Source organism: Magallana gigas, chromosome 1, assembly GCF_963853765.1.
Source record: "Magallana gigas chromosome 1, xbMagGiga1.1, whole genome shotgun sequence".
NCBI lineage: Eukaryota > Metazoa > Mollusca > Bivalvia > Ostreida > Ostreidae > Magallana > Magallana gigas.
In genome coordinates this window covers 50773409-50800819 of record NC_088853.1, presented here as the reverse complement: position 1 = coordinate 50800819, position 27411 = coordinate 50773409, and the positions used below count along the sequence as shown (strand labels likewise).

Sequence of the window (27411 nt, the reverse complement as noted above, 5' to 3'; positions counted from 1 at the left end):
GACATCAAGTAAATATACCAATATACAAATATGTTTTTTTTTTTGGGGGGGGGGGGGGGTACGTTAATATTTTATTTGGTCCGATTTAGTCCAAAATAAACTTTGAACTTTTAACGGCAAATAATTCTCATTTGGTCCAGCATGTTTCTTTTTTTTTATAATAAAAGTATGCCCAATCCGAGAAAATATGCTGGTCTTCAAGAAATGGCTTTTACTAGGTCAAAATGGCGGACAATTAACATTCAACGGTATTTATTAAACTTCAAGGTAAAATTCAATTATAGCTTAGGGACATCCTACACGTATTACACGTGTTGAAATATCAACTGTAGAAGCGGTTACTTCATTGCAGGCGTTTGGTAGTTTATTGGCAAATTGTACTAATTTATAAGTATTTTCTTTTCCTCGTGATTTCTAGTAATTACAAAATTGGTCCCAAGATATTTGAAACCAGGTAAAATAAGGGAAGACATCTTATAAGTAGGATCTTCTGTACCAAGATATTTGCAATAGTTCAGTATTTCTTTTAATTTTTGAATTTTATTCATTTTTTTTTCATCTCATTACCAACGAATATGTTCAGATTTTTCTGAGATTCCCTCTAGCAGTTTGTCTTATAGGAATTTTTCAAATATTTTAGTTTCATATTAATGTGGACTCCAATAAAATTAAACAATCTCAATTCATGTTAATTTTGTTTTCTTATTTCAAAACAACTTTATAACATTTCATTTTCAAAAGGATTCAAAAATAGAAATGTTTAGAAATTTGAAAAGTTATAATCTTGAACAAGATGGATATTTTATGTTTTTTGGTAGAAAATAGAGCAATGTACTTTAAGGTATTATATCGTTTAATACTGTTCCCACCAATAGTATCAACTGCATGCAACAAAAATCTCCAACAATTATTTGGCGTATAGATCCACCTTAAATATCTTCATTAAACGATTCATTATTTGAACAAGTTTGCATATTGATAAATGATACTGTTTAAAACTAGGTGCGGGATTGATGAATCCTTTAAATGGACAATTAAAAATTATTCAAGTTAAGGTTTAAAACAGGTAGTGTTTGTGTGGGTTAAAGGCATCTGTTTCATTTCATATCATAATCCTAAAAAAGTCTGATGTGAGGTTTTGTTTTATTGACAAATAATTATTAAATTATGATAAATTTTATGCTTTTTTACTTCATTCGTTTGCTTAGCTATACATTATATGCACTTTCCAGTACATTTGACATGACATACATCTTGTTTCATGTATAAATCTATCTGATATTTGGTGTCATCACACCTGCACTGTATTACAATACATTATATTCGGTTATATTTGTAAGCCTCCCCCAGAAATTCCCACCAAAACCCCAATAAATCTTAATTTATTGCCTTTGCTAAACTTTCTACTAAATTTTGTTCGTAAATTAGTGATTTTTGTTAAAATAAATCAACTTTCATCCACAAATACTTGAAACGTTGCTACATATCATAATTTTAGGACAAGGAAGGATGTAACATCTTAAAGCTAAAGTGGGAAAAAGAAAAAAGAGGCAAAAATGAATTTTATAGGAAGTTAACGCAAAAGTGATGGTTGAAACGTGAATAACATTGACAGATGTGACAAACAAGATAACACACAGTGAATACTAGACTACTCTGCTCTTCTGTGATAAGAAAATGAACCTCTTATAAAATTAAAGTTATGTTTATCTTTTTAGAGAAATGTATTATGTTAAAGGTTAACAAATTCTTGTAAAGAGTACAGTTAACGGGTTGGAATTTTAAATAAAGGATGAAATCTTTTAACACAAACCAACATCCTTCTTTATCAGCTGAATTTAAAACAAAAATTAAACATTTTCATACGTAAGTAATTTTATTGAAGTCTTTAAGCAATCGTACTTTTCACAATGACATTCAAAGTTTATCTACTCCTTATCTTAAGTTTCACCATGCACTGTTTCTTGATCCTACAATGTAACAACTATGTTCGAGAAAAAACAGAAAAGATACTCCATCGCTTGCTTAGAAGTGATGGAAAAAATGTCTATCATATGCAAAATTGTCAGACTTTTAAACCAAGTTACAAAAGTTTCCGTCGGAAGAAAAAATGGCGCTTCTTCAATATATCATATATTTTGGCCAAAAAAATAAATGAATGAAAATAACTTATAATTGTTATAGTTTAGATTATTAAGAAATCTTATGAAACATTCATATGGCTGTGTTTCATGTGCTCAACGAGGTTATTTTGTTTTTTCTGCTTTCTTCTCAAGACTTTTGTTGTAAGACTTGTTTAAAGTATATCATTATTCATTTGACAGGTTTTGTAAAATATGTCTTGTTACAACTCAATAATTAATGAAATCAATGCATTGTCCACCTGAAAAAAAAGTTGAACTAACTCTTAATGATTGCAGATGATCCCCCCCCCCCATTAATAAGCTTTTTCTTTTTTCGGGCAACATAAACTTGAACATTTTGCTTTTACTTACTTATATTTACTATACTTATATTGTATAGACTATATGATATTCTAAATTTCAGCTACGTTTAATGTCTGGAATTAATTCACAGTTGTGTTTCGTATTTCACCTATAAATTTTTAGAAAAATAAAATGCTTCCTATGGTATTTCCATCCTGTTTGAAAATACATGTAGTGAAAAAAGAAATCACTAAACGAAACAAACATATTTATCAAAGCAATATGTATATATGTTTTTTTTTTAAGCTACTTTTTGCATTGGTGAGTTACAAATAAAAAAAAATACAAGATATTATATATATATATTATGATAAAAAGAATACAAAAGAATGGAAAAAAACCAACAGTATAAAAGAGGTTGCATAAAATAGTTTATCAAATGAGAATAGGATTAACAGTCAAGACCTGTCTATGGTACATGTATACAGTCAGGTATATATATTTCTTAAAATTCAAAAGTATTGTTTATGTTCAACAATGAAGGTAATAACTGTTTTGAACTTCATGACGCTTAAGTTCTGCAATCATGTAATTAAATTAATATAAATTAAATAAATATAACATTGATGAACGAATATAAATTGCTTATGTAGTATTTTAAAAAAAAATTAAATTGCAGATATAATGCAAGTAGAAGTTAGCATTGATAAAGCAGACACAATAATATAACTTGTTCTTAAAATTTCATCTCATCTTACAACGAACTAAAGATATATTGTGAAAATGGAACTTAATTGTAAATATGCTTTCTATATGACTATAAGTATATAAAAGATCTCATACCGAACGATTAATACTAAGATAAGTAATACACTATGAGGAATATATCGTAAAGATACATTTAAACCACCTTATTGGATGCAACATTAATCTATGAGAAATATCCGAGTAAAAGGTAAAAGCAAAATTTGTACATTTAACATTTTACAGTTAACTTATGTTAAAATTGTTCTTTTCCTCGGGTCTGCGACAGTTCTCTCTTTCTTTCACAAATTAGATGTTTAATCAGAATTTGTTTCATTTCTCTGTAAATAAAGATATGAAGATTGAAAATATAGCAAATTTTGCTCAATGTATAAAATTAGTCGTGACATTTTTAGTGTCTTCAAATTTTTAGTTTATCATTATCTTAATTTTTTTCCAAAGAATCTGAACTTGAATGTTGGCGTTTAAGTCTTACTTTTGCATGAGAAACACTTTGTGGACAACTTGTAGACATCGTTTTTTCTGACATTGATAACTCAGACTTCTTCTCTTTGGTTTGCCAAAATCTTTTAACCAAACTCTTTTTCAAAAAAATAATTTTTTTTCTCGAGTAGTTACAACCAGATTGATCCTCTTAAAGTTCGAAGATTTATTGTAGATAGAAGATCACATGATTGGAAAGCTAGCCTTAAACTTAAACTAAGAATGATATCGTTTGCGATTAAAAATTGATTGAAGGAATTCTTGATAATGTAATTTTTTAATCTAATTTAAAAAGAAATTATAGATACTTTTGATATTTCATATTTGATTTCAAAATGATATTCATGTGTAAAATAACATTCTTCCCTTACCTTTGGTTCATTTGATTTAGATGTCGACGGGCTTGGTGAACTTATAGTAGTTTCTTTTGTCCCTCGCTCAGCGAAACTGAATATTGTACTCAAACTCGGGTATCTATTCCCTATGCCTTGCCTCACCTGACAAGAAATTGCAAATATAATATTTGCTGTAGATACTTTAATGAAATCCGCATAGATTTTTCTTTGAAATAAAAAAAGAAGAAGGATCATATCTAAATCAAGATTAAGATTTTAAAAAAAAATAATAGTCATTTTTATATATGTATAGGTACATAATAAAATTTATTACAAATTTTAAAAGCTGACCTTTTTGTCCAACAAAACGTGTGAAACAAAAATGAAGAACCCCTGAAAAATAGATATTTATTATAAAAATGGCAATGTGTAAGTAAAAACATGATTCTGATTTTTAAAACAACAAATAAAATAAAACTTAAGAAATAAGAAAGAAATAAAACTTCTTTTTTTCTAAGACAACTACCCCAAACACCTCTGCAAATTAAACAAAGTTAAAAAAAAACAACCACGAAAGAAACATAATAAAGATATCAAACCTGGAATGAATTTGCTATGACAAACAAATACTGAAACACAACTGCGTTATCGTTAACTGCCAGGATTCCGAACAGCCAAGTCACTCCTAGAACTGGCAGAAGTGTTCCGAGTGACCGCAGACCGGATCTAGTAATTATTGAAAATATTTTTATTTTTTTTATATCAGAATTTTACAAATATAACATGTACGATTCCATGTTTTGTTATGCATGTATGTTAGTGGGTTTGTGGCTGAGAAGAAACAAACTTTCTAAAAGTATTTTGTATATTTTGTGGATACATGCAATATGTTTGTGAAAACTAGTATTATTTTATTATGTTAAACTTTATGTTTGATATTCGATTGTCGGATTATGTTGCGGCATAGGTACTAATAAAACAAGTTTTTTTTTCTACACTGCTAGTTAACCAAATTATATGAATATCAAGATTATTCTTGGTTTGACTCACGACGCTTTCCTCTGTATGGAAGATCTTGCCACTATGCTTGAAGCAAACAACACCCTCAAAAGTGAAACAATTATAAGAATGTTGATCTGAAGGGAAAAAAACACAATTAGTTTTTATAGTGAAACAACATTGAGTTTCAATTATATGAGAAACATTTAAATTCGGTGCCCTGAAAAATCTCCAATTTTCTTTACGCTTTTGAAGAATTTGATGTGCAAGGAAAAACTGAATAGTAGAATTTGTTGCTCAAGAACTTACCAAACTAATCAGACAAACTGGAATGATAAACAAATAGAGAGAGCCACTTTCGATGGACAACCAGCAGCTAAAAGGTTAACAAAATTATTTCTTTACCGACTGGAATCAGTGGTAAACATATTTATGGCAATCAATTCTGTATTCAAGTATGTATGTAAAAGTAGATACATTCTTTAGTTCTTGAAAAGATAATACTATGTAAAATACGCGTACTACGACTTTAGGTGGTATCTTTTACCCCAAAACGCTCCAAGATTTGTTGCAGTAATAATGACCGGTATACCTGCAAAATAACCACTATAAGAATAAAAGAATATCATCCTTATTTTTTAAATACTTACATCTAATTCCATATCGGTATTTTACGCAACTACCCGACTCATTTTTTAACCAATGTATACCGTGTTGAAAGGGCAATTTAAATCGCTTTAACCCCCACCTCCTTCAAATTGCGTCAAATGAACTGAAGAAATCTTAACAATATTATGTATGAAGTTGAAGAAAATAATTAACCAAGTGCTTTAAAAGTACGTAAACATGCGTCCATGTAACTTGTTTATGGATACATGAACTTATAATGATTCCATAGAAATTGTATTAGAATTATTCAGCTGTTTATAAGATTTTGTTTATGTGAATGCATATGTAGTCTGAAGTTATAATTCAAGTGAGGGTTTATTTTTGTGATGATAGTTTATCCCATCAACCCCCCCCCCCCCAAAAAAAAATAAAAATAAAAATTTCATCGCATTATGATATAACAAAATAAAATAAAGAAAAAAATCGGTCACTTAAACGAATGTTTAAAAAGTCTATACGACTTTTTAAAATTTATTCAAATAAAACAAAAGGAAATATCTTACGATGAAAATATATCTAAAAGGTTAAATCCAACTCGTGAAAGGTTCATTCAAATACATACCCCAGATTCCACCCAGAAACCAACGAACCCTTGATTTAGACTTGAAGTTGTTTGCAACATACAGGGCATAGTAAGTCACTGTAATACTCATGAAGTAATATACACCTAACCCAAGCATACTGAAGAAGGTCACTAAGAAAAGGTAGTGGATAATGGCCGTTATCGCGACGCAAGCAACCTGAAATATAAGATAATTAAACAACGGTGATTAGATATATACTAAGTGTCGGTACATGTATGCAGATTATTATTTTACAAATATGAATCCAATAATTTTCAATATATTTTAGGTACATTTTTACATCATTATTTAATGCATTATGAATTTTTTGTTCATTGTTTTCTTTCTTAATAAAACCTACTTACATGTATATAATTATTGTATAAGAATTTATATTCACATATCGATTACCAAATAACATGACTGTTTAAAGTAATCCATTGTATATTTTATCAATTTATTTTGAATGTTTTTTTTGTAAGATCTACGTTTGTATCTTAATTATGAAGTTATATATTTACATTGTACACTCAAATACCTATCACTTATCAGGAGGTAGAAATCGATTTTTACCTCATTCGCTGTCTGTTCCACTGACGATATAAATATTGTATACGACAGTATTAACGATCCACAGATATTCAGCATCATGATGTTTTTGTCACTCCTTATATATCTGAAATTTACATACAATAAAATGATTTTGATTTTCTGTAGTACATGTATACTCGCTGGAGTTATATTTGTGCATGAATGATACAAATCAGTCTTACATACCTCCATGTCAGGATGTAAATCAAAGAAGTAAGAAACGTAAAAGCTATGGAGAGAGCTACGCCAACAAGTGACATCGTTTTTAAGAATGGACTTTCTTCTGATACCTGAAATGTAGTCAAGATAGCTTGGAATATCAACAGCAAATTTCATTTTTAATTTCTTTGACTCTATTTGTATAAACAAAGGGCGTTTACCTGAGTGTATGGTCTCATTAAAATAGCAAAGTTTGTGAGATGGTTGCAATGGCAAACAGTTCCTCGACGATCTGTTTGGTTCACAGTGCATCCTTCCTCCGACCATTTACTATATAAAAAATGAATTAGAAATGAACCACGTATTGCTATAACTTTTGTATAAAAAAAACTTGAATTTTAAAGTCAGAGAAAACAATTTGTTCACAATCACTTACTTTAGATTAAAATCCCATGATACACATACAGCGCGCATTTCTGTTGACTTATTCTAAATAAACAGTTAAAGTTACAAATAATAAAAACAGCTTTAGTTGCACTTTTACATACGTCGCCAATAATAGGAAATTTTTAAGTTAATTGTACCTAATAACGTTATGCCAATTGTAAACCAAAATTATATATTTCTGACATCTTACTTTAACAGTGTGTCCAAAGATTAGATTGAGAGGTGGATCTAACACTCCTAGGTCTGTCTGGGTCGTGAGGGACAATATTGGGGAATTGACAAATGATCTTTGCTTAGATTGTTTCGCCTCTTTACCTTTCAACTCTTTACTGGTTTGTTTAATTGATTTCCAAAAAGATATATTAAGTAAGATATATCAAGTTTAGTATCGAAACAAATAAAAAAAAATGCATTATGATAATATCAAATCAGATGTTTCAGTATTTGTCAGATTTACACAGATTTAAATAAAGATTTAAACGAAAACTGAAAACTTGTTCTAACAGTTTACCTGTTAGGATCAGATCCCAGAATGTCCGACATTGTCTTATATAGAACAGCAACATAGTTGATCGCTTGTAGCAAATATAAATAAATAAAAAAAACCCACAAAACATTGAGAGATTGGTTGATATACTCTTACAGTATCAATAATTGCAGGCACGTAGCAACGGCAACAAATGTTTGAAAATTTACATATAAAAATTGAATTATCATGAAGTTGCCCCCCCCCCCACTCTTTTGGGAGTGTGTAAAAAATTGATATGAAAACAAGGAAATAACACTACTGAATTCAAAATCCACTGATATTCCCAAAAATTGACTGACATTGTCTGACATCTACTGTATAACCACTGTACCCTACTGTAAATCCACTGTACACCCACTGTACAGAGCTACTGTACCACACTGTATCCCACTGTACCCCACTGTACAGAGCCACTGTACTCCACTGTACTCCACTGGACAGCACAGTACCTACCCACTGACCAGCACTGTACCTCACTGTACACCACTGTACGGGGCACTGACCAGCACTGTACCCCACTGTACACCACTGTACAGGGTACTGACAAATACTGTACACCACTGTAACCCACTGTACCTAGTATGTTTTTATTATAAGTTATTATGTTTAAACAATGAATTGAATATTTACTTTATTTGAGACCAAAATCTGGATGTGTTTTGATTCTTTCCTATTGCTTACAAGAGAGAAAATGGGCTTCTATTTCTTTAAGTTCATATGTAATTACATGCGCGGTCAGAATTCTTTCCAGGGAAAGGGCAGGGATACTTGTTTTCTGGGGGAGCTTAGACATATTTTGGATACTTGTACATGTACTATGTAAGTTTAAAAAAAAATTAAATTATCCTCTGACCCCCCCCCCCCAATCCTCCGATCCACGCATGTATTTATCTAAAAACTCGGAATCCAATTATCATACAAAATATAGCAACTTATTCAATAAAAAGGGGAAAATAATTTTATATATTTCAAAATCAATGTATTAGTAACTAAATATCTTGTTGGTTTTTTATTTACAATGAATTTCATTTAATCAATATTGTCAAATAAATATTAGTATATATGTTACATTAAAGTTTAAAAATTAAAAGAATTTAAAACTATGAATTACAATTTATAGATACATGTAGTTTTAAATTATCTGAATTTTAAAACTTTAATGTAACATATATGTGGAGGAGGGACAACTTTTTTAACGATAAAAAAAATCCACCATATTGCTCAACATACTGATTTTTTTTTTCAAAAGAGAGAAGTTAACTGGTCTGGACTTTAAAATGTCTTTGAAGTTTTACTTCACAGGAAGATCAGCGAGTCAGTATCTGTGTATAGTATACATACTTTCAGTAGATCAAAAGGTGTGAATGTCCCAATATTCAACCTTGTAAATTGTCAGTCTGACACCTTGTTCAAGATATTACGTAATTTATTATTTAAATCAAGTCGGATATTAAACATGTTAAACATTTTTAAATCCTCTCTCTCTCTCTCTCATGTTGTAACTATTCTCCTCCAAAGGAAGGCATACATAAGCCCCCCCCCCACCCCCCGCGCAATATTTTTGCTGCATCACAATTTAATTTTAGCATCTCTTCAATTATAAGCCACACCTTAATTAATAGGCAAACATGTTTATTTTCTCTTTCCGTAATAAGTGAATTGTGTAAGGGTCGGATAAATGAGAACAATATTTTTATTATTCAGAAAATGAAAATACGCAATTTATTTTTGAATCATGTTGAATGTATATGACCTAATAAATTTCACGACGATGAATGAGCATGCAGCCCAAAACATGCATACAAAATTTTATTTTCTTTTTTAAAACAAACTTATGAGCTATTAAAGCTGTATTTACTGATTATACACTCAATTGGAACTTGTTGCACGAAAACGTCACTCCATGGAAAACGAACTCCATTAGCTGTCATCGTATAATGGCTGCCTTTACCAACAAGTGAATATTTTTACTGATCGTATGGTTTTCTTATACAATTATATTTGTTAAAATCAACGTCTTAAACAATGTCAAGTGCTTAACACAATGAACTGAGTTAAATCTTTAAAGCAGAATTAGTTTACTGAATTTTTTTAATTGTGCTTTACACACGTGCTCGGACGACATTTCCGTATAAAATCGCTTGGTATGGTCATTAAAACAAAAAGATATTCAAACTATGACGAATTCTGACTAATTATTTATATCTTGTGTAATATTTGCTTCCTGTGTATAGTGATTAGCAGCGTTCACGATCTCAGGTAGACTTCCAGCCCCGGAGGCTTTCACACCTCTAGAAATTAAGCCCCGCCCTCACCTGAGATTTACCACCCGGTAAAACAGTTCGGCCTTTAAAACGATCTTTCGTTTTTTCTTCTGTTTTTTTCTTTCATTTACTGAAACCAGTAAATTGTATCATAGCAAACATTTCAAATCTTCTATAAAATCTCTCTCTCTCTCTCTCTCTCTCTCTCTCTCTCTCTCCATGCTAACGTACGAATATTTTAGTATTTAAATAAAGTACTACCGGTAACATGTAGTAATGTTGACAGCGGCTAAATCTACATGTTGGCATTAAAAAAATTATAGTATGTATTTATCTTTAGTTTCGGGATAATGTCCATGGATTCAAATGATTTGAAGTTCGTTATTCAATGATTGTCTTAAAAATTCTTAATCATTGAAAGTCAACGTTAAAAAGTAATATTTTATATCGACAGTGTCCTGTCTCCTTCTTTGTGTATGTCTACAGAAAAAAATCTTTTGTCTGTCTGGGAACAACGAAAAACCCGGAACTAACAGAAAGGCTCAGACTATACACACGGCCGGGTGACTGTGTCAAGGTGTGAAAACTGACCACCTGTGTATATGTGTTGGGGCCTAGGAATAAATAGATGTAAACGTCGGGGAAATACACTGTTAAAACAAAAAAATCTGAATTTTCACTTTTGATTTAAAAAAATCATTATGGTTGCCGGGTGCATTAGGATCATAATTATTTAAAATCTGTCTTAAAAGATTATTATAATTTACTTACATGTAGGACTAGTTTCATGTAATGTTTGCACAAAAGTGGGATTTATTATATCTATTTAATAGTGATTACAAATCGAGGTCAAAATTTAAAAAAAAAATGCATTAATTTTTATAACCGATTGCTTAACATGAATCGTTTCGACATAACACAGTACTGCAAGGGGTATCAAGTGGATTCGGTAGGAAAAAGGGAAGGGTTGGTATTATCCATATAATTACATTTCATTTTTCGACTTAAAGTTTGCAGATATTTTTCTAAAACCACGGAGTTAGTTGGCAAAAATAAACGTAAGACATAAAGAAAAATAATCGATATGTAAAAGAAGCAGATTAATAGACAATCAATTTCTTATTATTCTAATCGATTTCTGATAAATGAATCTCTCTCTCTCTCTCTTTCTCTCTCTCATGAATTTTCTTGTGCTAAAACTTGAGGCCCCGAGTCAGAAAGGTATAAGCACGTTAAAATCCCCTTACGGCATCACAACCGCCACTTCCAACATAGATTTTATTGTGAACAGTTGTACGCTTGTAAATGACACCAATACAATATTGTCAGAAAGTGATATACCTGTAATCTCTCTCTCTCTCTCTCTCTCTCTCTCTCATTATACAAAAAAGTGTGTAGCGTAGGGCATTTTATATATCTTATTTCTTAAACATTTAAAAGTAAATCATATATTAAGAAAACTGTACAGCTACGCATATTACAATATGTTACAACCTTCCTTGATTTTGATCCTTCCTTTTATTTCTTGCTGAAATTAATGATACAGTTAATTACCGCTTAATACATGTATGTAACTGATTATGTTTAAAATTTATAATGTATTACGCAGTAGGTGTTATTTTGTAAAATTAAAACCCGACATTTGCAATGTATATTTAAATATTTTAATCAAAAGAAATTAATTAACAAATGATCTAGAAACTCGCACGCTATCTTCAAAATGTACCTGTGTAGTCAAGCGGCCACTTATGATATTTGGACATGTGTACAAAAAAAAACAAGCATGGATATATTTTGTGGATTCTGTGTTTAATTGGCTGTTTTTAGCGGCTAAAACACAGCTTATGAGACACAGAGAATTAACAACCCGATCATTTAAACGAGGGCGTATCATATATCATCAATAAGAAATGATTAGGTAACCTTGCTGGTGGGGGGGGGGGGGGGGGGGGGTATTTTCGAATGACTGGCAGAATGATCATAATGACATGTACTTTTTTAATAATCAGATTCAACATGTAAAATTCAATACTTTCACCTTATAGCTAGGGAAATTATCATTATTTTATGATCGTAACATTCAATAACAATAGACATTTATTAATAACGAAAACGTATTAAATAAATTTAACGACCTGTTGCATTCTTCTCTTAAGTTATCTGTATACATAATGATTATGCTATATACAGCATAATAAAAATAAATATCGAAAAAAAAATATACTGAAGATTTAAAAATCTGATTTTTTTTCTCAAATTAATAGTACAGTGCCGTACAGTGGGGTACAGTGATGGTCAGTGCCCGGTACAGTGGCGTACAGTGGGGTACAGTGCTGGTCAGTGCCCTGTACAGTGGCGTACAGTGGGGTACAGTGGAAGTCAGTAGGACTGTACAGTGGTGTACAGTGGAATACAGTGCTGTTCAGTAGAAATGTACAGAGGGGTACAGTGGGGTACAGTGGAAGTCAGTGAAATGTACAGTGAGGTACAGTCAATGTACAGTGGATGTCAGACAATGTCAGTCAATATTTGGGAATATCAGTGGATTTTGAATTCAGTAGTGTAAGGAGTAAAATTGAAGTTATCTACTACGCCCCCCCACCCCAACGGATTAGGATTTTGAAGATTTTGGGAAACTTTAAATCCTTTTTTTTTGCTTGTCAAGATTTTTTGGATGGGTCTGCCGCCCCCCCCCCCCCTTTCATATACGATGCTACGTGCCTGAATTGTTATAAAATCTTGAATTGAATCTTGCTTTTGCATAACAATAAATGCATATAACGAACAAAAATTAGTTTTTTACCTTTTGTAGCGTTTGATGTTTGTTTTGGTAATTCTAGAGAGGTAGAAATTTCTTCTGAGTTTTGAGAAACGTTGTTTGACTGTTTATTCGGAAAACGTATTCCCGTTTCATCGATTTGTGTTTGGTTGATAACAAGCTCTATATAAAAACATCAATTTATACAGTGTTTTTTTCTTCTTCATGTATTGGCAATTCTAAACGATAAGGAAATGGGTTTTTTTTACCAAAATTAGATCCGTAAAATTTAGTCGTTGTAATATTGTCGTTTTGGAGTGTAATCTTGCTGAAACGGTCCATATTTTTTAGGAGAAAGCTGGGGTCTTTTTCTGTCTAAAAGTAACACATTTTGTAAAATACAAATTTATATAAGTGAGCAAATAATATAGCATTGAATGATTTATTTTTGACGTCGTCGTGTCAATAACTGCCGTCAGGTGAGCAGACAAATTGAATAACGCGCGTTAGCGCGTTATGATAATTTGTTTGCTCACCTGACGGCAGTTATTGACACGACGACGTCAAAAATAAATCATTTAATGCTTATATTTACATTCCCTTACTGAAGAAATCAATTGTTTACTTAAATAAATCGATATAAAGTGCAGATCACGGAGGGAGTGAGTAAGTAACAGCAAGAACAGCTGTTTTGCAAAACCGGTTCAAACTGGTTTTCACATAGACTGTTGAGATGTGATCGACGAGCATGAAAATATAATCCATGATAAATAACTCTTGAAATGTTGTTTTTAACAATAAAGTCAACTTTTTTGTTGAATAATTATAAAACATGGTGTTTTGACAACATTCATGCAATGTTTTTTTAACAGATAACATAGGAATCACTGTTTGAGAACTACTTGTGTAAATTACTCGTAAATTCATACGCAGTGAATAGGTGTTGCATTTAGAGGCATTTAAACATCACGGAATTTAATGGAAAAACACAGTAGAATGTAAATATACCACAATGAAGCGTTATACTTTTATGATAGATGCATGCCATGTTAATTTTAACTTTTATTTCCTTACCTAAATTATTAAACTTTCCTTACATTATGTGTTAAAATTAAAGTTTCAGATAAATTTATCACTTGTCAATTTTTTAAAATCAGAGTTTTGGATTGTTTGTAAAATGAATATTGTACGCTTCAGAGATGTTTGGACTCTGTAACAAAAGAACAATTTAAAATACTTGACACAAAATACTTATTTACATTGAATATTATGTTTTTGTTCGTTTATTCGAACTACTGTTAGTATTCTTTGTAGCACCTCACTCTGAAAATCAGTGTTGTACAATGACCTGGAACAAGTGTTGACCATGCACATATGATCGAAATATTAAGCTGGTTAATATAATAAATCTTTCAGGTTTGACATTAAACGATGGATTGATTGTGCTTCAGGCCACAAGTATGCTCTTCTAAGTAATGAAAACTTATAATAAATACACAAATACAAGAACTTCATTAAAATTTTTATACCAAATGATTTGTTTTTAATTTATATTACAATATTGTATAATGTAAATTTACCTCTTTGCTTACAGTAGTCCAAGAGTTTGAGTTATTGGGCGATAAAATGTTATCAATAACAGCGTAAAATACCTGAAATTAATTAAAACATATAAATATCGTTACTGTTAAATTTATAAGGAAATTGACATTGTGAACGGTATTCTTTGTGTATATTGTAAGCTGTACATTGCGACATCCTAAAAGACACACTAAATATTCCAACACCGTGAAATATCTGTTCTTTTTTGTGTCTGTGCATTATTCAGGTATACGCTAATAAACATAACATGAACATTATACATCAACAAATTAAGACAATGGAAGTTTAGTGCAAATTGCGGTAAACATAAAATGATCTTTCACCTAAAATCAGAGAACTGAAATAAGAGAGCCATATGCAAATATTTGTGTCATAACTAGTTTGCTGTTGATAATTTTAGTTACATATTTTAGAAACACAAGACTTAGTGAAACAGTTTATAAGTAAACGCTTCTTATGACACATGTTAATCGGACTCTTTCGGCAAGATTTACATAGTGCTTTGAACATGTTCCATTGAATAAATCAAAAGGAGAAGGACGGAACAATGAATTGCCATTGAATATAAAATAAGCAAGTAGAATCACAAACAAATTTACTTTGAACGTGTTAGTTACAAATTTATTCTACTGTTCTAAGTTTTTGCTGCAGGCATAGAAAACAGGAGGTGCACGTACATTTTAAAATCATATCACTTTAACAAAGAAAATAATCAGTACTTTTGAGTGAAAAGGTTCAAGACAATTATTCAGGGTTGACAACGAAGGAAACGTTTTTTGCCGACTTTTCACAAATTTCTAGTCCAACACTTTTTAATAATAGGTGAATGGATGAGAGGTTATAACGTAGATTATTCCAATACATGACCTCTTTTTCGATAGGTAATCCTGTAGTGTTGGTTACTGTTACAATCTTCTCTAAAACGCTCAGAGACGAACTCAGATCACCAGCACCGATTCCATTTGTTGACGATGTGAGATTTTTCATCAGTTGTAGAGTATTGTTTACTGTCTCCAGGATTCTAATTTGATCCTGTGTTTCATTTCCGATGATACTTTCCAACTTAAAAAAACGAAACTTATATTGAAAGAGTTTTACTACAATAAAAAATGATTGATACACTCATGATGTAATAAATCATTGTTTACGCATTATGTAAGGTAACTTACAAGTGACGATGCATTCACTAAAGCTTCGTTGGTGCAGTTGATAAAGTTAGGAGGTTCCCATTCTCCATGTTCATCACAAAATCTTGTTGCCACTCCTAGATTAGATTTGTTTGTTAGTGAATAGTAAAACATAACAAATAATACTATCAGAAGTAACATTCGCATATACCACTTTTTTAAGATGGACATGATATCTTTTCTATTTTATCATTTTTTCGATAAAATTCAGGAGAGCAAATGAGAACGTAAATGGTTCCTTTTAATTGATATAATTTAAATTTCAACCAGATTCTGGTAATATTTAGAGAGAAATGTTGACATTTAAAAGAAAAAATAAGGACATTTACTCTAGGATGTGGTTAAACAACAATTTTAAAGCTGTAATAGAATGTTATATGACGAGTGCGACATCGGAATGAATTTAGTTATAAGATTATTTAGTGTAAGGAGAAATAAATATTATCTTTTGTATTTTTATATTTTAATTTGCGCATGTGCGCGGGAAACCTTAACAGCAAAAAGAGAGAGAGAGAGGGGGAGAAAGAGAGGACACCAATTTTTTTTGAACGATCGTATCGAAATACACTTTAAATGTATATTTATACATAACTGTACATAGTTCTTAACATTGTATATAAATGTTGTGATTTCGACTACTATCTTTTAGTTACTAAAGCTTATCAATTGATGTAGGGACCTAATGCCTCTTGGATCGTCCGTGCGATATCTAAAGCAATTTGATAATTTACTAAACGTTTGGTATTGTATTTAAGTCGGTGCTAATTTTCGTTTTTTTAAAAGTTCAAATCATTAACCAATTCTTTAACGGGGTAAATTGAATTTACGTAAGTTTATTTAACTGAATACTCTTTGTAATACGAAAATGTTAATTTTTTATGTATCTAGAATAATAAAGAACATAAATTTATGAAGCAGAAATCTTATAATAAAGTCTTAAGTATGCATCTTTTAAAACGTATCTTCTAGTCAAAGAGATAGAGAGAGAGAGAGAGAGAGAGAGAGAGAGAGAGAGAGAGAGAGAGAGAGAGAGAGAGAGAGAGAGAGAGAGAGTACGTCGATAAACAAACGGTTTTACAAAAGTTATATATGTAGCAATTCACGTGTAGATAAACAGTTATTGTTTTTGCGATCACAGAAATCACAAGTGTATGCAACTTTTTATAACAGTTTGCCTACCCTTTTGATATCTAGGACACGGCTCTTTTAAAGTTTTACCCGCCATTGTGGTATTCCATAATATTCCATCTATTTGTTCATCTTTGCAACTCATCAGTTCCTTAGGATCTTCAAACACATACATCTATTAACTTTTAGCTCATTTTGTTACGGACTTTCAAAAGTCTAAGAATACAATGAAGTCCTTCTTTAGCAATATCTTAGGTTGAAGTATCTTTAATGTTACGAAACCTCGATGTTGAGGTACAAATATTTAACGAAACAGTAATGCTCAATCTTTCAATAATGTTGAAGCAACTTTAAATATTAATAATAAAACGATAACAAATATCGTTATTATTTCTTTCCAAACTTTATATTTAAATGAGAAGTAAATACCCAATTCATATTGATGTTCTGTATATCTCGAATAACAGCCCTGACAGGTGCCCGTCTTGACGTGACTTTTGCGACAATCGGGGTCAGAACAAGAAATGTAGCAATCTTCACCGTTGTATCCAGGTACAGGACACCCTACGAAAAAAACATTTTTTAAATATTTTGGTTATATAAGTTAAGTTTGTTTTTAATTACTTAATAGTTTAAGATAAAGTAATATTGATCTTTTTTTCTGAATATTGACATAGTAAACGATTATTAATTTAATTTAATGAAGAACTATTTTTTATAATTGATAATTTAAGACGTAATTTGTTTTTAATGACGAAATAAGTAGTCAGAATATTATTTTAAACACTTCAAACAGTAACAAAATAATTAGTTGATAAGGGGTATTTATGTTGTGTCAAATAATTGACTGGTATGCACTTTGTTTAAAACTCTGATTATATAGAATGTTGTTGCTGATTTCACTATCGACAATTATATTGCGTTCACATTATAAACAGTATAACCTGCCAATTGCTAAATCAAATTTGAATAGTAATTATTCATCTTGTTCAACCAATTTCTTTGGCGGTTGAGGCATGTGTCGACGCCCACTGATAAAGTCAACATTCCGAACAAAATGGCAGCCCAATTGCAATAACTGCGTCAATGAGCTTTGCATGAGGGTTCATATGATTAGATACAAGACATGTAAATATGCATCATTTAAACCTATGCATAAAGATATCCATTGAATTTACTTATTCACGAAACCCTAATTTACATTTTCCAGGCTCATAATTTTAATTTGTAAAACGTTACAATTTTAAATGAAATATTTTTTTTCTTTTCTGTAAATCATCCTGCTATACGAATGAAATACGTACCATACACTTCAACTTCGCAAAGAGAGTTGAATACATAACGACCATAGTAGGTAGGGTAGGTAACGTTGGACAGTCTCTCGTTGTAATATATCACGTATTGTCCATGCAGGGGACATTGTGTATCAAAAACGTCTGGAAAAGTGTCCACGGTAAAGTTGTCGTCTGTATAACACAAAACCCCATCTGATTTGCTGGTTGTGTTTGAGATGTATATAGAAAATTCCAAGACCTGCATTTTCCACCCATATCCCCAGGTTGAATCTATATCGAAAATTTAAGCGTTAAAAATTGTAAAAAAAACCGACTGTTATGTTTTCTCTTTTTAAAATGCTTTCTTGCAGATAACTCTGAACATGCCATTGCTATACTCATGTATTTTTAAATGAGTATTTAGAATGTCTTAGTTCTTGTAATCTAGTAATTATCATTGGTCTGAAATGTACACTAGAACAAAATCCACAGCACAAAAACTAAATTTTCTTAAAAACTTTTTGTTAAATAAGTAAATAGGGGACACATGTTTTGTGTAATGAATTATTACATTCATAGATAAAATCATTGATTGTATATCAACTGGAATTCTATTCAGCTTTTTTTTTTATGCATTTCAGAAAATGTGTTCCTGTTTATTTTTATTCTTAAAAAAAGGGGAAATATCACAAAGTTCATGTCAGCGAGCATTCTTCAATCCAAACTTATCTAAATTCACCTCATTTTTTTGCTGTTCACAATAAGATGTAAGACACTACAATAATCGAAACGAAAAAAACAGAACTATATTGACATATGTACAAAAGGAGTCAACCAATGTCCGAGGTTATGTATGATGTTTGTACACAGTTAAATTATATTTCAGTTACATTTATCGATGGTAAAAAAAAGTTATTTCAAAATTATGAAACTGTCAGAATTGATTTTCATTTTCTAAGAAAACCATACATAAAAGTTTGATGTACAATGCATGAAGTATTTGAGTCTCGTAGTAATATAACAAAATATAAAATGCATACCCTGCAAGTTTTATTTTAATGAATTTCAATTTAGTTTTTTTTTTTTAAACATGGATGAAATTATATGATTACTGTTTTCTAGCTATATTTTCATAAGTGTTCATTTATATACGTAACTGTTTTAACAAACACGTTTATTTTGGGAAAGGTTATACCCAGCGCTAAATTGAAACAAAAACATTTTGGAAAATGTTCCTTATGACACTTTTATTAAAAACTCAATTACTCGCACGATATTTTTCATGATTATTTTATTATATTAGAATAACGTTGAAAATGTACAAAGACTTCGCCTAGCGTAAGGCCCTTGTTAAACAACGATACAAAAAAAAAAGACCGGTATCATGTCATTTAAGTTTTTAAAAGTGTTTAAAAGTGTTTTTGCAACAATATATACAGAAACATACCATTGGGGAAATATACCCGGATATCATGGATGCTGTAAATACTGGTAAGATTAACCCACCAGATGGCGTTTTGTCCTAAATTGGTACGTGAGCATTGCCCACCAAAGCTGTCTAAATCCGACTTCTGCCCATCCACAGCATTGCTTGAATTTGTGTTGTAATTGAAGCTTTCTGGATAATGATATGTTGGTCTACTAAGCGCTAAATTAACTAAAGAAAAACAAAAATAAATTATTACATTATTTCGTGTAAGTCTTGAAATATTCAGATTTTTTATAGTGATACATACATACAACATCCCTTGTTATACTTATTAACATGATGCCCCAGATATTGAAAATGGTATGAAAATAACACATTTTTGTTACCTTAATCTATAAACTTTTCACTTTTGCACTTTATCCCCCCCCCCAATGGTTACTTATCGGTGATCATCGATTAATACGTATTTACAACATATATGCCATATTTTAAATCCAATTAAAAAAAATACATAGTAAAGTAGTCTTTCAGTTAAACCCAAATTGTCAATCGAAGACTGGTCTACATATACTGAATGATCACAATCACCCTTAACGGGATACCTATGCATTTGAGACTAAAACAAGAACAAATTCGTTGCTTTGCAACGAGTAGGTATTCCGTTCAAACTTGTTACTTTGAAACGAGTAGGTATTCCGTTCAAACTCGTTGCTTTGCGAAAAAGAACGATTGAACCATGAGAAATTCTTAAATGTAAGGTACTACTTATGCATGATTTCGATAGACAGAAAGGCATGAGATTTGACTTAGTCATTTTTGAATTAGATTGCTCATAATGATTAGAAGAGTTTTTACTCAAACGTTGATCTATGTTATGGGATAGAGCAAAATAAAAAAAAACACTTAATAGAATTAAAAGGATTCGAATGACTATATGACAGACCACAAAAAACATGCTATGTTTCAACACTTAAATCAATAAAGTACGTTTTGCAGCCCCCTCCAATGACCATCTAAACTAACTGGCGCATCTTACTGTTTGGAAACCACATATACAATCTTACAATAGAGGGTTTGCCCGTTGTTAAGGCATGTGTTTCTTTATTAATGATGGTAGGATATTTTAAAAGTGGCAGTTAGAGAGAGAGAGAGAGAGAGAGAGAGAGAGAGAGAGAGAGGTGGGGAGGGAGAGGTTATATCTTCCCAGATACTAGTGATACTGTCACGAGACAAGTAGACGATTTATAGTTAAGTGTTACAGCATAAAGCATAAACCAATCATCTCATTAAAATGTTAGACACTCTTAATACCTAAAATACACTCTTACTCTTGAAAGTAAAATTATCTACCGTTATTGAAAATCTTACGAAAAAGACGAACAGCAAAACAATTGTTATGTAATTGATAATAATCTTTTTTAATTATTGACTTAAAATACTAGATTAGATTATTAGATCGATTTGCTTAGCAATTAACCTATTATAACAGTTAAACTGAAATAAATTAACGTAAAACTTCAACTATATCAAAAGTAAGGCTTGGGGCAATTTATATCGTAAAGTAAAGCATAAAGTAAAACATAACATTGTAATTACTTCATATTGAAAATACAGTTCTTATTTCGTTTAATGGAGTTTTGAGATGGTTCAGGGTTTGTTATTGTCATATTTTCATTAATTTGGGCATTCATGGGGGAAGGAAAGTAAAAAAAAAACATATTTTATTTATAATTATAAAATGGTTAGAATTATCAAATGTAGTCATGCTGATTTGAAAATAAATTAAATAATAAAGCTTTTAATGCACAAATGAAGTTAAAGAAATGGTATTTACTGGTGACTGACATAATGTAGAACTCTTTTGAAATTCAAATCCAAAAAATATATTATTTTGACGTCACACCATCTACTCTGGTTTGGTTTCACATATGCAGTGAATACAGTGCTCTGAATAAAACACTGGTTCAGACCTTTCTTTACGCAAGTATCCGACAGAACAAAATTGATAATGTTTAGGTTCACACGCCGATCTAAAGAATAAATGCATGTATGCAAAAATATAAGCATTTTTATTAGATAAATAACAGCTATTAATCTGCTACCATTCAATGTTGAAAAGTAAATTCTATTCCAGGTCAAGTTCTTTGCTAACTCAATAAGTATGTTATATGTAATCGGGATGCTTAAGATACATTCTTTAAAGTCGGAATCACCATGCTGAAATAACGACGCCAGATATTTTCTAAAATACTTGGTATCTGTTGAAAATTTCCACATCTACGCGGAGATATTTCTGACAATAACCTTTTTAAGATTTCAACGAACTTTTTTCGTTTGAGGTTGGTTTGTTATGCAGTAGAAAGTCAAAGGTTTAAGTAAGGGTATCAAATCGATATTGTTTCATATAGAGCGAATACCAAAATTCGATCATACTGATGCTATGTTGATAAAACAAACCGGAATAGATGGTATGACGTCATAGATTAAAGTTCAAATGGCAGATCTCATAGTGGCAAGACATTTAAATGAAACGAATTTCTTGTTTTAATAATTGTCCCGCGGAAATAATGAGAAAAAAAGAAAGAAATAAAATACTATTTACAATTATAGTACATGCTATTTAATTGATTAATTGTACATGTTTTTAGTCTCCTGTTTCATTAAATCACCTTTACCACATGAATATTTTAGTTAACGTAACATTTCATTTTATTAATTTCTGTCTTTAATGTTTTAAATGTACGATATAAAAGATTTTTTTGGTCATCAAGAGAGTTTTGTTAGTTACTCTAAATATTTTCTCGATACATTGATGTAAAACAACAAGGTTCGAGGTTTGTCGAGTTAATAAAAGAAAATAAAGTTAAAGTGGGTTAAAAAATGGCCATTTCCACAATAAAAAAATATGCCCATTTTAAAGATTAATTTTGTCGCAATTTTTTAATGTTCTTAAATACAGTCATCATTTCTTATCATCCAGTACCTTGTCAAATGCATATCCTGTATATGTCTAAATAGTATTCATATGTACTTTTTCGACGGCTTTCAACTGCATATAACTGGAATATAGACCAGCACAACAAAACACATTAAAAAAGAAAACTGATACTCACCGTAAGCAAAGGTTGATGAAAGACAAAAGTTAAGACAAAGAATAGTCTTAAACATATTCTGACGATCGCCAAAAACAATAAACATCATTTTTAAAACTGAAAATATAAAAATGATATACTACTAATAGTGACTACTCATATATGATATGGGAATTACATTGAATTTCTTCGTAAATATCCTAGAAAATATAATTATTTTCTTAATTATATCTATCTTTCACTTAAAAAAGATAATAAAAAAAATATTTTTAATGTATTCCTATGTTTTACATGTGTACTTTGCAGTCTTGATGGGTTAACGATTTGGCTATAAGTGATACCTACAGAGTAATAATTAAGATCACAATAAAATATTTGACACCTATTCATAATTTCGAGCATTTATATATTTCGTCATTGAAAAAAAACACTTAGGGTTACACTACTGAAAGAACCAGATTGCCTAAGGTTTTCAATACCAGCAAACATTAGTTAAAAAATAAAGCAAAAGTGGAACAGTAGATCTATATATCATAGTTTGCGCAATTTACTAAACTAAATGAAATTAAAGATTCATTAAAACTCTGCTTCCATCAAATCCTAATTTTTGACATTTACCATTTATTGTCTTAAGATTAGCCTTAGATATATATTAATATTTATTAAACAACTGTCCTTTTTGCAAAATATTTATGCATATCAAATCTTTATTCAGTTCATTTTTGCACTTTAATGAACATTATATCCTGATTTACTTTTTTTGTCTTTAAATTCCTGATGCATTTCTATATTTGTACAAAGTATGTTAACAAGTGTTTGCCATTCTAAAGAACAATTCAGAACTGTAGATTTAAGAGCTCTCATAAAAAGTAATTAGCTACGAGAATCACAATTGCAAAAAAGAAGACAACTACTCTCCAACAAACGAGTGCACAACTCAAGCCAGAAAATACAATTTAAGTACTTCCTTCGTGAATTTCTCTTACATGCAGTATACTGACACTGCATAAACACTATAAATACGAAATTTCTTTCCGTATAGTTACGTAAGATTTTTTTTCATTTACAAAGCTATCTTTTTTCCATTTCATAAATACTAAGCTTTATTTTACTGATAATTCAAATACATGTAAAGTATTGTCGATCCAACGACTTTGTCAGCAAATACAATCTTCCAATTGGTCGCATGCTGACCGACGTTTTTCATACTAATTGTTAGACCATAATTATTTCCCTCACTGTCTACGGCCTTTTCCGTTTCTTCCCCGATTACGACAAAGAGCACATGGCAGGTGTGACCGGTCAGCATCTCTAATGCTCAGTCCTCCATAGCACCTGATCTAACCTCTATCTTTTGGAGGTCCGTGTTGCTCTGCTTTAAATTTGTTTTTCGTTTTTTTTGAGATGGTTGACAGTTTGCTATTGTCATTTTTTCATACATGATATTGTGAACTTTATCGGATTTGTAGCACTGACGTGTAAATTAGAACATAATGAATGTTGTAAAAAAAATGAAGAAATGAAGGTCTATTACTTCCATTCATGACAAAACTCAGACTTAAACCATTCTATCATTAACACATGTTTGTTCTTGCTCAAATAACAGCGATATAGTTTATTAATAAGGTTCAGATAAAATAGTACATCAGTAAAATTGAGCAAAGAAAAGAACAGTGTATATGTTAATTCGCTAAATTCTTAATGCTATCATTTAATTATCAAAACTTGATTTAAACTCTATAGTTTAAAGTATAGTTAGATCAAAAGACGTGTATTGATTTGATCGCCAAATAATCATAACAATAGAACAAACCTGACTTTGTAAAAAATCTGATATTATTGTTGCAAACTTAATTCATAAGTACAAAAATGTAATAAAAAATACTATTAAAGAATAAACCTGGACAGTACCAAAAGCAAACCGTACAGACAGAGTAACGCATGAAAATCGCATCAGTAGTACTTACATAACACTGTTCTTTTAAACTTCTATCATCACGCTACTCCGTGCCACTGCCGTTATACGAATCTAGCAGGGATGTTATAAAGCAGTTTATGGTGTAATATAAACTTTTAGTGAGAGTTTACAATACCATTAGGGCTGTATAAGCCATCAACTCACAACAAGAAAAAAACATATGAGAAACGTGTACATATAATGTTGTAAAAATATGGTGTTCGACTATTAAATACTGATTGGTGCATTTATGAGCGCTTTCATATTTCCCAAGTAATACCATATAAAACAATCAATTGTATAATGCAGTTTATTTCTTACGACTTTTTAGTCAGTTGTTTCATAAACATTGGCAATTAAGTAATGAACCGACCCAATTAATGTTCAAAAATACAATGTCACCTTTTAAGACAAGACGGCTAAATATTTAGTAAAAATTGCTTATTCCAGCAAAACATAATTTTTCTTTTTATTGATTTTCCCCAAGTTCATTTATTTCTGTGATCGTTGGTATTGTGTGACCGCTGTATTTTTCTCAAGATTATTTTACTCAATTCATTTTGTTTTTCAATACGTTTTTGATCTGTTTGAATTTGATTTTTGAGTATTTTTTCAAAAATTTTCGATCTAATTAAGCCTCATGATAAATGATTTCTTAATTAAGTTTATTGAACGACCGTATTTTTGACCCTGTCAATATGGTCTTTATTAAAAGATATTGGAATGTCTTAAAAATCGCAGCAAATTTTAAAATCTTCAAGAAGTTAAAAATATAAAAAATTATCAAATTATAAAATATAAATGAGCGTTTGAATAAGCCCTTGCAATATTATAAGACATCCCATTGATATTCTCAGGTAAGGAATATTTCTGATTGTGCAATGTTGCTGAAAAACAACATTTCGCAACAAAACATAAACATCTCCTCAAGATTAAATGCGTTTCTCATGGACTTTTAAAACTACAAAACTGTTAATTAGACGTTTAATGTATTCAAATGTATTCATTGTAAATAAACATTTTTCAAAAGTCTTGCCCCAGATTATCACCAAGATAATACATGGCGTATTTAGATTCCATATCGAGATTCTGGTATGACTCTAACAATTGCACCTAAGAAAGATTTATCATTGTACATTATTAGCTCACTATAAATTTCATTTCTGTGTGTCACGTGGGCAATCTAACGTGAAATCTAGTTATATAGGATAATAAGGAAGAAATAAAACAATCATGTTCAGAAAAATACCATCTACATTACTAATTTCCTAAATTAAGAAAAAAATATTTTTCTTCTAACTATATAAAATCTGGGTTTTTTTTAAATTTCTCTTTTAAGTCTTCAAGAAATCTTTGGTGTTAGCTATTTTAATAATAACTTGAATAAGAGCCTCGCATTTTTTGGAAGTTTCACATATTCAATGAAGTGGCAATTTACAACAAAACACTTAATTTGACAATTCATGTTATCCAGCCATCATCATCTTAAAACTTCCTTTATGTGTTTGACTAATATGTGGTAGTACATGTATAAATGTTGAGAAAAAAGAGACTTACTCTTAAATAATTTAGATAGAGAGAAACTGTATTTACAAAGTAGCTAAAGATTTTCAACAGCGGTATATGTTTTTAACTTTAAAATGAAAGAGTATTTTTATGTTATGAATTATATGAAACTTTTTAATGAGGTAATTAATTGGTTACTTTATATTATAATAATTGAACACATTAATTGTTACCTATCTTATAATATATTGACACAATCCACCCACTTCGTTATACTTGGTTTTAGTCTTCTTGGGATTTTGTTCTAAAATTTGGGCGTCATACTTCATGAATATGATATGATATGAATTGGGTCGGTTCGTGATAAAATCTTCTGAGAGGCCCTCAAGACTTCATAGGATTTGATCACGTGACCAACCAAGTTTATGGTGATGTTAACTTCCTATTTGTTTAGGAAATTAAACAGCAGTTTAAAAAGTTTACTGGAATATGAAATTGGAGGGTCTCATGATCATAATCCTGTGAAGCACGAAGAGTTTCTCAGAAGACTTGATTACGTACCAACCAAGTTCATATCCCGGTGAACTTTGTAACATTCATTTGTCGTTTATAGCTTATATTTACATGTGAAAAACGCAAACTGTTTAGAATTGTTAAAATAACCGAGAATTTATGTTTACAACAAACCAGCCAACAAGCGATAAGCGCGTGCTATGATTATTGTGACGTCATGAAAAAGTTCACACAGAATTGAATGTTTTCGCTATTCTAGAGGTTCATAGAAGGAAACATTTGCAAATGTGAATATTTTTTAATTGAATTTGGTTTGAAACGTCTGACGAAAAATGGGTAAAATGGGGAAATTTTGGTCAGAACAAAACCAGCCAGTACATTTTCACGAATTTAAGGGACTTTTTGATTAAACAAGATGCTTTTCAAATTAATTAAAGAAAAAAACCCTGATTGTTTTCACCCGGGTTGCCCATTTTAAATCCCCTTGAAAACTTTTTTAATGTACTCTTGACATTTAAAAAAACTACCAAGATAAATATTATAGCAGTGAATACATGGTCATTATTGTTTTAAACACAGTTGTAAATATGTAAATTTTTGAGATTGAATGGGGGAAAAAATGCCAAATTAGGTAACGTTTTAAATGTTCGAAAAGTCAATACATGTTTCATGAACTCAATACAGACTATACAGGATTTTCTCTCATTTTATTCTTCAATGAAAGAAAACTAAAAA

The 27411-nt window shown here is 30.6% G+C and overlaps 1 protein-coding gene across 1 annotated transcript; it reads right to left on the bottom strand.

Annotated features, from left to right (window-relative positions):
- Positions 1 to 1879: 1879 nt before the first annotated feature.
- LOC136270872 (adhesion G protein-coupled receptor B1-like) lies at positions 1880 to 24788 on the bottom strand. The gene is made up of 26 exons (XM_066069759.1): positions 24668 to 24788; positions 22722 to 22817; positions 19627 to 19836; positions 18210 to 18470; positions 17335 to 17469; positions 16957 to 17064; positions 15760 to 15854; positions 15458 to 15652; positions 14569 to 14640; positions 13258 to 13363; positions 13034 to 13171; positions 7949 to 8012; positions 7628 to 7766; positions 7427 to 7479; positions 7212 to 7320; positions 7018 to 7121; positions 6814 to 6916; positions 6240 to 6417; positions 5531 to 5600; positions 5318 to 5384; positions 5060 to 5145; positions 4609 to 4735; positions 4361 to 4402; positions 4047 to 4171; positions 3667 to 3778; positions 1880 to 3511 (listed from the first exon to the last, which is right to left on the bottom strand). The coding sequence occupies exons 2-26, from the start codon at positions 22807 to 22809 to the stop codon at positions 3488 to 3490; spliced, it is 2811 nt and encodes a 936-aa protein (XP_065925831.1). The 5' UTR covers positions 22810 to 22817; positions 24668 to 24788; the 3' UTR covers positions 1880 to 3487.
- Between the last annotated feature and the right edge of the window lie 2623 nt (positions 24789 to 27411).

What these genes read in the sequence shown, in the direction of transcription:
- LOC136270872 (XM_066069759.1), bottom strand. Translation starts at nt 22,809, where the DNA reads ATGATGTTTATTGTTTTTGGCGATCGTCAGAATATGTTTAAGACTATT. An exon ending in CTGGGATCTGATCCTAACAG is followed by an intron (nt 7,767 to 7,948) that starts GTAAACTGTTAG and finishes TAAACAAACCAG; the next exon opens with TAAAGAGTTGAAAGGTAAAG. An exon ending in TAATGAGACCATACACTCAG is followed by an intron (nt 7,122 to 7,211) that starts GTAAACGCCCTT and finishes ACTACATTTCAG; the next exon opens with GTATCAGAAGAAAGTCCATT.